Source organism: Triticum aestivum, chromosome 7B (assembly GCF_018294505.1).
Source record: "Triticum aestivum cultivar Chinese Spring chromosome 7B, IWGSC CS RefSeq v2.1, whole genome shotgun sequence".
Lineage (NCBI taxonomy): Eukaryota > Viridiplantae > Streptophyta > Magnoliopsida > Poales > Poaceae > Triticum > Triticum aestivum.
The window spans coordinates 461705891-461717741 of NC_057813.1; the positions used below are offsets into that span (position 1 = coordinate 461705891).

Here is an 11851-nt window from a genome sequence, read left to right on the forward strand (position 1 = left end):
GTCGGGGGCTCGTGGCATGTGATCCAATAGAAGGGGGCATGTTATCTCTAATTTACAGGAATGCAATATTAATTTACAATCTTTATTTAAAAGCTAGAATTAAGTACTTCAGAGTTATATGTAATTTAAGGTTACCTTCTCAAAATAAGTCTTTGGAGGAAGGATGACACCACCGGCACCCATCACAGGTTCAGCAATGAAAGCAGCAATCTGGAAAGATACAGAGAGGGGGGGGGGATACTTCAGGAACCTTTGACCAAACATTATAGCATAGGATCCATTATGATAAGAAAATAAAAACATAAACTTTACTGTTTCTGGTCCTTCTTTTAGGATAAGATTCTCCAAGTTGTTTGCAAGTCTAGTAGAAAATTCTTCTTCTGTTTCATCTATATCACAACAAATTCATTTCATTAAACATAATATCCTGAGACAACTGTACAAAACAAACTGGCTTATTGGTACCAGGAAGGTGGAAGCGCCAGTAGTGTGGACAGTCCGTGTGCAGAACAAAAGGTGCCGGTAGATCAAACTTTTGATGAAGAGCAGGAAGACTACGGATAAAGAAGAAATTAGCAAGTGATTACAAATATACCAGACACATAAGGAGTGCGTCAACTGAGGAAAATAGAACATCCTCATAAATTATATTGCACAACTGAAGGATTGAAAGAAAGAAATACTATTGTTATGCAAGATCCTTTGCTCACCCGGATAAACTAGCTGATATTAATGTTGAACCATGATATCTGTATGAACGTAGAGTCAATATCTTGTTAAAATCATATTACAAAATCAGAACAAATACCATAATGGTAATGCTTAGAGGATGCATGTGTCCTGGTGCAGACTTGTTACAATGCAATTCTTGGACTATTCAATTTGTTATTACTTGTGATGCAAAATTATTACAAAACAAATGTTCATGTCATGATTGTCATGCAAAACACTTGGACTGCAATTCAATATGGTGTCGATACGCCACTGAACAACTAATATGCAAGGCAAACTGGATTTGGATTGCTAGGTAAAGATTTGTGAAGAAATGAAGCAACAAGATATGTACTGCTATTAGGTAGAATAGAGTAGTAAAGAAACTGAAAAGGCGCTTTACGATTTTGAGCGTGCAATAAATTTCTTCTTGTCTGGTCTCCCCATTGCATTGTTATAATACCACACTAGTTTCACCTGTAAAAAACCAGCATTACTAGGAGTGGAGGAATGGATCTAAATAGCAATCATGGAAAGGCATCAACAGAGCAAGATCTAAATAGCGATCATGGATCTAAATAGTGATCATGGGTCTAAATAGCGATCATAGACAGAGCAAGATTTAGCAATAATAGGCCATGTTGCATTTAAGTACTAAACTAGTTTATGACTGCTCCAGACGCTACTCAGGCAGGTGGACTAACTGTAGGAACACAATATAAAATTCACAACCATGATAGTGTTAATGTTTCTGTGCATAGAAGATCAAAAGCATAGTCATTTCTTCTGTGGCAAAATGTATATTTTCGACAGGATGTGACACTGTGTATTGTTTCGACTATTCATGATTGAGCACAGTGGGCAGATAAGAAAAAGGTGCTTAAGATATGACTATCATAAACTCGAACAGATGACATTTTGTTTAACCTGTACCTGTGAGTCATTTGCTTCTGAACCACTATTTGCGAAGAATACCTTTCCCATTTCCCTTGCAGTAAACATGCTGAGAACGTCATTTGCAAGATCCTGAAGTTAGCAACACAGCATCCATCATGAACTTCATTCAAACGGTCTTTTCATAAACATTCTTTATTTTCTAGTGGAAGAAGGTGAAGATAGAAATGGACAGGATGTCCCCAACAACAGAAAACGTATATCATTAGCAATTGTCTTAAGGAGACACACGGAGAAATCAAAGTATGTACCAATGAGGGTTTGGTAGTACGGTTCCAGAAGGAATGATAGAAGGGTAATTTGTTTAATTGTTCTGTTGCAGCTTTGACTAGTCGAGGTTCGCTACCACCTGAAAATAATGAGAACAGCCAAGGGAAAGTTGTCTAAAAATAATCTGCAAAATGTAGCTGCTGGAAAAAAAATGTTAACCACAGTTGCTAAACCCAAATATATGTGATCATATATGATAAGTCTAAGAAACCTTCTTGTAGGTGGGTTTTTAAATTAAGCAACCCTTCCTTTCCAATCGATGGAAAATGAACTACCTCCTCGCTGGGGATGTGTGCATCAATCGATACCCTTACTTTCCAGAAAAAAAAACTTGCTGTGGACAATTTTAATATATTTGCTTGGAAAGGGTGCTCAACTAACAAGAACTGTTTATGTTATTTTAATGTTTTTTTTTCTATTCTTCCAAGCATATTAAAAAATGGGAAAGAGTGTAGTGATAGCATCTAGATATAAAATCAATGTTAACAGAACATGAAAGTAGACAATTTCTTGCTCATCTTGACACTCATTTGAATTAGGAATAGCCAGCACTTTTATTAAGTGCAATCAGTCAGTGGTAAGTTTTTCCCGAGCAAAAATGTATCAAGTGATTTAGTTTTGCGCAAAACTTTGTTTACTCTTGCTAACCCAAAAGTGTGCAGTGCACTGCCCTACATTATCTGGGAACAACTTAAATCCATGTAAAAGCTCTTAGAACTGAAATTACAAGTTAACATAAAATTTGAGTTTGGACTACCCATCCAGGGCCATGGAGAAATAGAAAGATGTGATGCAACTAGCATCATCTAAATAACGCAACAATTTTCCAGTATGTAGTAAAATATGGCTCCATGGATCATGAAATGCACATACCTAGAGCTGTACACCAGAGTCCTGCAAGAGCATCTATATACTTTTTCCCATTGATATCATAGACATATGCACCCTGTAATATGAGTTGCAGAGTGTAAGATAGAACTTTCAAGTTACAATCACTGCAATTTATAGACAAGTGAACATTAAACAATGGCAGGGCCCAGAACCTCAGATCTATCAATAACCAGGGGATGCACATCGGTGCTCTGCCAGCCAGCTGTGAATGGAGCCAGCATGCCATGCCCCTTGAACCTGGTAAAATGTTGCAGCATCAGTAGAAACTATACACCGTAGATATAATCCATGTGAAGCTTGCAAGCATCCTAGCGCGCAACAGAGTGTGGCGCACTAACATTTCTGCTCATGGAGATTTTACTTACCCGATTTCTTCCGTCGAGTGGGCCTGAAGAGACGGTTCAGAGCTGAAACCCCTGGCTGATGCCTCTGAAAAACTATGCAACCCATGCCAGCTTCCACCGCTGGCTACATGTTTCACTATGCTCTCAGCCTGTGCGGTGAGAGGGAAAGAAGAAAAACAAAATAAAAGATCAGACATGTTAACTTTCCCCTGTTGAATTTTTTTACACACGGTCTAGTGTAAAAGCTTGGGAACTGACGAACAGAAACAGATCCCCAGGAACTGCTCTATCGCTGTTGCTCCAGAACCGATCGAACTAAGAGGAACATCTTGAATCGATCAAGCGAAAAGGAACATCTTGAATCGATCGTAATCTACGGCGCCACTTACGCCTCGGACAAACAAGGAACACCTCTGGCGTTTCTGGATGATGAGAATACGAGGAAGTACTACCTCTTTCGCCCCACATCAACAGTCTCGATAGGCAATCAATAAGAGAATGAAGGGGAACCGCGGTCACCTTGGATCTGAGGAGGCAGCCGCGGGCAATCATCATCTCCCCTGGTTTCCGTCCACCTTCACTCACCTGTAACCTTGGAAGGAAGCGACAAGAGGAGTGGCAAAAGGATGTCAGGGAGATAATGGAATTTATAGGCCCGGTGGAAACGGAACGGGACGGAGGGCCATCCCGTCAGATCGGTAGATGGCCGTTGGATCAAAGCCCACACAATCGTGAGATCAGGACAGTGGCCACCATGCACCATCAGTCGGGAGTTACCAAAACTAAAATCAATTAGGGCATGTACAATGGTTCTATCTTAGCAATGCCACGTAGGATAAATGATGAGGTGGAAGAGAGAGAAATCATAAGAGAAGGCTTGTCTTCTCTTAATTAAGAAAAGACAAGAGATGATCTCTTAGCACAATATGTCTCACCACGTTTTTAGGAATAACTAATTATTGAAGATAAGACTAAAAGATGACCCATTGTAGATATGTTTTTTTGTCATCTCTAAATTACATGCAAGATTTAAGATAAGACTACCTTATCGACCATTGTACATGCCCTTACTACGTGGGATTCACTCACTACCCCTGCTTTGATTCTTCCAGATTTGTAGGAAACAAATTTCGGTTGCTATGGAGACTAATTAACTCCAAAAGGAGTTTCCCCTCTGTATGCTTGCCTCCTTATGAAATGCTTCCATTAGAATTCCAGTTTCCTTCCCATGGAGCAGAAATTTGCTTCTATCTAATCTATACCTCTGTATATACTCCTAAAGGGAATAGGCCTTTGATGTTGCTGGTAATCAACTCGCAGTCTATATTTAATCAGAATTTATTTTTACTGGAAACCCAGTGGTGTTTTCGGTAATCAACCAGCGGGGCAGTTTTAAGTCAAATTCTTGTTTTTGCAGGAAACCCCCTAATGTTTGGGTTAACCAACCCATAGTATATATCAAATGATTTAAAAAATATATTAATATCTTTTAAACCCTAAGTCCGAATTTAAGATGTTATATACGAAATTTGATTAGAAATATGTATATAACCTGAATATGATGTTATTTTACTCGTTAACCATTTTTAAAATGCTATTTATGATGCAACCTTAATCAATAGCGCATGATTTGTCTTACTTTCATGCTGGTGCCGATCCGGATTGAAAATGAACACCTCAACAAAACTAAGATTGGAGACGAAATAAACCATTTATAACCACGGATGCAAGCCTCGCCAAATCCTTACAGGAAAAAATAACAAATTTCTCATCTTATGCAGAGAGAGAGAGAGAGAGAGAGGTGAGAGAGAGAGAGAGAGAGAGGGGAGAGAGGCCCTAGGCTTGACAACATTCATTATTATGTGAGCACCGAGGCCACACTACCAGGGTGGGAGGGAGGATAACTGGCAGATGAGATGACATGTGTTGAATAAAGGATGTGGACCTATTGGGGTTTTCGGTCATGGCTATTTGGTTAGGGGGGTGTGGTATCTTTCCCGTTGCAACACATGGGCTCTTTTGCTAGTGTAAACAGAAAAAAAGATGGTTTTCTTTTGAACAAAAAAACAAATTTATGCTTTCACCGGTCAAATCTTGAGCATTCACGTTTAATAAAATTTGCTTCAATGTTTGTTCTCAATACAACAAATTTATGCTTCCGTCAACTGAAAAGGGTTAATGAAATTTGCTTCAATTTCATGGATTTTTCATGGTATGCTTTGAACAGAACACGTTTGTGCTTCCCATGGTATAACCGATTTTTGTGTATTGTGTAACAATATGATAGATTGCTTCAAAAGGATCATGAAATTGATTCCATCGACTAGATAACTTGCTTCAAACGAAATAGTAACTTGTTTCCACCTAGAAGATTATTTTGTCTTTCAACATGACACATGCTTCTAATGAACTGGGATGAGTGCCCAATGAAATACAAGTTGCATGTACCAAAAGGATAATTTTCCTCCATGAAGAAACAATACAGATACATAATTATGTTTTTAATTACTTGCGTTAATTGGTTTCTGCTTTGGCCGCAGTGTATCTCCTTAAGATGGGGCAGTGAGCACGAGCACCGATGCCAACGACTGTGTCGTGTGGCTACAGGAGTTTCTCGATCAATTGCATCGATGGAGCTTCAAGGGAAGGAGATGAGAAGCCGTAAATTGCGGTGCATGCTACTACTTGTGAGCTGCGTTGGGGTTTCCTCAAAGAGATGATGATGCAGTATAGTAGAGATAAATATTTCCCTTAGTTAAGAACCAAGGTTACCAATCCAGTAGGAGAACCACGCAATACCTCGTGAACAGCACCTACACACAAAATAATAAATATTTGCACCCAACGCAAACAAGGGGTTTTCAATCCGTTGGCGGTTAATTGCAAGGATCAAATCTCATAGTGATAGATAGATAAACAAAAACGCAAAATAAAATAATAAATAAATAAAGTGTAACAAAATATTTTTGGATTATAATATATGATAAAAATAGGCCCGGGGCCATAGTTTTCATTAGAGGCTTCTCTCTTGAACATAGCATATGGTGGGTAAACAAATTACTATCGGACAATTGATAGAAAAGTGCATATATAGTTATAACGATATCCAAGACAACGATCATGTTATAGGCATCACGTCTGAGACAAGTAGACTGACTCCTGCCTGCATCTACTACTATTACTCCGCACATCGGCCGCTATCCAGCATGCATCTAGAGTATTAAGTTCATAAAGAACGGAGTAACGCCTTAAGCAAGATGACATAATGTAAACAAAGTAAACCCAATTAATATGAATAAACCCTATCTTTTTATCTTTAATGGCAACGATACAAGTACGTGACATGTTCCTTTCTGTCACTGGGATTGAGCAACGCAAGATCAAACCAATCACAAAGCACCTCTCCCACTGCAAGATAAATCAATCTAGTTGATCAAACCAAACGGATAGATCAGAGATAAATACAAAGCTATAACAATCATGCATAAAAGAGTTTAGAGAAGACTCAAATAATATTCATGGATAATCTGATCATAAACCCACAATTCATCGGATCCCAACAAACACACCGCAAAAAAGGATTACATCGAATAGATCTCCAAGAACATTGAGGAGAACATTATATTGAAGATCAAATAGAGAGAAGAAGTCATCTAGCTACTAGCTATGGACCCGTAGGTCTGTGGTAAACTACTCACACATCATCGAGGGGCAGCAAGGTTGACGTAGATCCCCTCTGTTGGGGATATAACTGTTAGGTATGACCCGCCCAGGAGGGGCCGGGTCATACCACTGGCGATTCATGAAGAGAAGGCCCAAGAAGATGTTGAAGATGGCGGTTCATAAAGCAAGCTTACTGAAGGCCCAAGCCCCGTAGGAGACTTGAGGCACATGGGCATAAACCGCCATATGTTTAACTTGTATGTTAAGGAAAGCTTAGTTTGGTCACCGAGCCGGACACGGTGTGTATGAGCCGGTCGGGACTCTGTAAGCCGCCGGGCATCAACCTGTGTATATAAAGGGGTGACCCGGCGGCGGGTGAGAACAAGAAAGAAGAGATCGAGAACTAGGTCAAGCGTATTCGCTCCCTGGTAATCGAAACACAAGCAATACAACCTAAAGCAAGAATAGGCTTTTACCTCGTTGAGAGGGGCCGAACCTAGGTAAAACTCTCGGTGTCCTTTGTCCCATTTAACCCCTTCAAGCTAACCTAGGAGCGATGGCTCCACACCTAAGTCCTCTTGATAAGGCATCTACCGCGTTAAGTCCACGACAGTTGGCGCCCACCATGGGGTCAGCGCACGGTGGCTTCGAGTTCTTGAAGGGAAACTTCGCAGGGATCAAGGGATACGCTGTGGGCCGGATGACTAAGAGCCGTTGCGGCAAGCTCTACATCGACGACGCGAGCTGGGGCCCTGAGGCCGGCTCAATCGAGTACGGGTACTAGGTCCCCTTCGGCGGAATTCATGTCTTCATCAGCAAGATCGGTGAGTCGGAAGCTGAGCCGGACACCTGCACCGACATCGTCAAAACGGCTCAGCGCGCACGACCCGCCAAGATTCAAGCCTCCCCGAAGCGTGTCTTTGTTGGCTTTACTCAAGGAGTGGATCTAGAAGGAGGATCTGTGTCCGGTGGAGAGACGACCGCCTACTCAGGCGATGAGTCCTTAACCGGTGAGACCAATTCCATGTACCAAGTGCAAGATGATAGGCTTGGGGGCTGTTCCAATGGCGACAGTATTCTGGACCCCTATGATCCGCCAAACCGGGTTGCGATCTTCATGGTCGATATGCAGCCGGGGCAGAATTCTTCAGATATTGTAGCAATGATTTCCAGTTCAGCGACGGCTACGGCAACCGGGGCAGGAGGCCCCGTGCGCCCGCCGGCTCAAGTTTTATCTGAACTGTTGGAGGCTCTGGCAACGTTGCTGACGGTGGAGGTAACCCCAGCGAACCAAGCATAACATAATGTGGACATTGCAAAGTTACGTGATGAGATAGCTCAAGCTAAGGAGGATCTTAACGCTGAGAACACATGGATGGCGATGGAACGACCTTCTTTGGAAAGGGAAGCAGAGCGGATTCAAGCAGAAAATTTTCGCTTGAGCTTGGACTGGAACACATCGAACGTTGTCTTTAACAAAAGGCATACACGTCGTTTACCCCCGGTTTACGATGCAAGAAACCTTTTCAACACGCCTGGGGCAGGAACCAGTAACCCGCCTGTTGTGGATCGGGTCGTTGAGGCGCCTGCAGCTGGAGCACCGGTTCAGCCACGTACTGCAAACCCCCCGCCTTTAAACTTGATCCCTCCTCAGCATGTTCCGACGCCCCTGGGTCATTATTCTAACCCTCTGGATAATATGATCGCCGCAACCAACCGATTGGCGGCTCTCCCTGTTCAAGATGAGTCACCAGCTATGATGGAGATACGGCGAGCTAGAGAACTTCTTCAGACAGCTGTGGCTCAACAGGCGGCTTATTCATACAGTCGTGAACGGATTCACTCAACCCCGCGTCCAAGCCGGAGTTACAGCAGGCACATGGATTCACCGGTTGTGTCGAGCAGTGAGCGACACCACCAGCCTCATAGGCCTGACCCGCCACACGCTGGTAATGATGCTCAGGCTTTGGTGGACCAGGGAAGAGCGCGGTGTGAGGCAGAGCTGGCGGCTCAGCAACAATCTTCGGCTTACCCATCGACGTCTCTGGAGGCAGGTGTGACCTCCAGGACCCTTGGCGTGCCACGTTTAGTGCCGGCTCTACGTAACGAGTGCTTGCCTAAGGATTTTAAGGGTCCTCATAAGGTGCCTAATTACACGGCGGATCAACCCCCGGAAGTTTGGATTGAGAGTTAATGAGATGGCTATGGAGATGCTGGATGTTAGCGATGTTGCATGTGCTAAGTACTTCACCATGATGTTGGATGGGCTGGCGCGTACCTGGCTAAAAGGATTGCCTGCTAACTCCATTAGGTCATGGGCTGAGCTGAAGGCGCATTTTATTCAAAATTTTAAAGACACATGCAAGCAGCCTATGTCGATTCTAGACTTAGACTCTTGTGTCCAGGGAGAAGGCGAGTCAACAACCAATTGGGTGCGCCGGATCTCGGCCGTTATCCACTCATCAGATGGTATCAACGCCAGTTCAGCCGTCCTGATGTTGGAAAAGAATTGCCGGTTTCTTCCTCTTAAACAGAAGCTGCGGCGGCTTAAGCGCAACTGTAATGATATGGGAAGTTCATGGCGGCTCTCATCAAATATGTCGATTCTGATAGTACTAAAGACCCTGAGTCTGATGAGGAGAAAGCCGACAAAGGGAAAAAGAGTGGCAATGCGAAAGGACATCATAATATGGCGAGTCAAAGTGGCAACGGTAAGCGCAAAGTCGGCGGCGGTTTAGACTTTGTGGCTAACACCAATGCGCAGAACAATAATCAGCATCGTAAGGGGAAAGCGTCAACGCTGGGTTTGGAGGGCCAAAGTTCATGCTCCAATTTCATCACATAATGGTTCACCATACGTGCATGCTACGGGAATCACAAACTATAACACAAGTATCTCTCAAATTCACAACTACTCTACTAGCATGATTCTAATATCACCATCTTCATATCTCAAAACAATCATAATGAATCAAACTTCTCATAGTATTCAATGCACTTTATATGAAATAGGGATGAAAATGGAGTGGAAACTTTCCATTTTTCCGGAGCAAAAATGGAAACGGAGAGGAAATATGAAAACGGAAACGAAAATTTGCAAAACGGAAGTGGAAATGGAATTTTTTATGCGGAAACGGAAACAAAAACGGAACGCTGTTTTATGGTGGAACATGCATGAAAATGGAACTTTCCGTTTCCGTGAATATGGAATTTCTGTTTTTACTATAGACCTATATAGCTTCTTTGTAGCCCAACCACCAAAGAGAACACAATGACACAATTAGTAGAATGGATCTAATGCCCAACTTCTACTACCACACATGTACTCAGCTTGACCCTATACACAATTGTCCCTACAATACTACGCTAAGTTGCTAACATAATGATATTATTTTGTAGCCATGTTAACAACTCATTAAATTTGTTTGTTTTTGTGTGTATTTCTCTATGATTCAAGGGGTTTTTAAGTTCCGATCAATGCCTATTTCTGTTTCCGTATCCGCTTTGTATTCGCTCCGTGTCCGTTTCCAGTAGTATCTGTTTCCGTATTCATTTCCGGGGTTTCTGTATTCGTTTCCGCTTCTGCAAAAAAATATGAAAACAAATATGATAGCACTCAGTTCCATCCGTTTCCACTCCGTTTTCATCCCTAATATGAAAGTCTTTTTTATACCCATCTTGGATGCCCATCAAATTAGGACTAATTTTATAACCAAAGCAAATTATCATGCTGTTCTAAAAGACTCTCAAAATAATATAAGTGAAGCATGAGAGATCAATAATTTCTATAAAATAAAACCACCGCCATGCTCTGAAAAGATATAAGCGACGCACTAGAGCAATATTATTTAGCTCAAAAGATATAAGTGAAGCACATAGAATATTCTAATAAATACCGATTCATGCGTGTCTCTCCCAAAAGGTGTGTACAGCAAGGATGATTGTGGTAAACTAAAAATCAAAGACTCAAATCATACAAAACGCTCCAAGCAAAACACATATCATGTGGTGAATAAAAATATAGCCTCAATTAAAGTTACCGATAGACGAAGACGAAAGAGGGGATGCCTTCCTGGGCATCCCCAAGCTTAGGCTTTTGGTTGTCCTTGAATTTTACCTTGGGGTGCCTTGGAAATCCCCAAGCTTAGGCTCTTGCCGCTCCTTATTCCAAAATCCATCAAATCTTTACCCAAAAACTTGAAAACTTCACAACACAAAACTTCAAATTTCGTGAGCTCCTTAGTATAAGAAAATAAACCACCACTTTAAGGTACTGTAATAAACTCATTTTTTATTTATATTTGTGTTAAAACTACTATATCCAACTTCTCTATGGTTCATACCCCCTGATACTACTCATAAATTCATCAAAATAAGCAAACAACACACAAAAACAGAATCTGTCAAAAACAGAACAGTCTGTAGCAATCTGTAAATTTCGAATACTTCTGTAACTCCAAAAATTATGAAATAAATTGCTGGATGTGAGTAATTTGTCTATTAATCATCTGAAAAAAGAATCAACCTAAAATCACTCTCCTGTAAAAAATGACATCTATTCTCGTGAGCGCAAAAGTTTCTGTTTTTTAGAGCTAGATCGCAAAGACTTCACCCAAGTCTTCCCAAAGGTTCTACTTGGCACAAACAATAATTAAAACATAAAACCACATCTAAACAGAAGCTATATGAATTATTTATTACTAAACAGGAGAAAAAGCAAAGAACAAAATAAAATTGGGTTGCCTCCCAATAAGCGCTATCGTTTAGCGCCCTTAGTTAGGCATAAAAACAAGAATAGATCTAGGTATTGCCATCTTTGATATGCAATCCATAAGTGGATCTCATAATAGATTCATAAGGAAATTTAATTTTCTTCCCAGGAAAGTGTTCCATGCCCTTCCTTAACAGAAATTGGAATCTAATATTTCCCTTTTTCATATCAATAATTGCACGAATCGTTCTAAGAAAAGGTCTACCAAAAATAATAGGACATGTAGGATTGCAATCTATATCAAGAA

At 41.3% G+C, this 11851-nt stretch overlaps 1 protein-coding gene across 2 annotated transcripts in view; it reads right to left on the reverse strand.

The window, feature by feature from the left end:
* The window catches only part of LOC123156993 (probable gamma-aminobutyrate transaminase 3, mitochondrial), a 6882-nt gene extending 3047 nt beyond the window's left edge, over positions 1-3835 (reverse strand). The window contains exons 1-11 of one of the 2 annotated variants that reach the window (XM_044575207.1): positions 3690-3835; positions 3192-3319; positions 2979-3063; positions 2809-2881; positions 1917-2014; positions 1645-1737; positions 1115-1188; positions 711-749; positions 466-554; positions 313-389; positions 136-210 (exon numbers count right to left, since the gene is read on the reverse strand). In XM_044575207.1, coding sequence (XP_044431142.1) covers positions 136-210; positions 313-389; positions 466-554; positions 711-749; positions 1115-1188; positions 1645-1737; positions 1917-2014; positions 2809-2881; positions 2979-3063; positions 3192-3319; positions 3690-3725 — 867 coding nt within the window. In that variant the 5' untranslated portion in view covers positions 3726-3835. Of the gene's footprint in view, positions 1-135; positions 211-312; positions 390-465; positions 555-710; positions 750-1114; positions 1189-1644; positions 1738-1916; positions 2015-2808; positions 3064-3191; positions 3320-3689 lie in introns of both variants that reach the window. The other variant, XM_044575206.1, reaches the window with a different exon arrangement.
* Positions 3836-11851: the final 8016 nt, after the last annotated feature.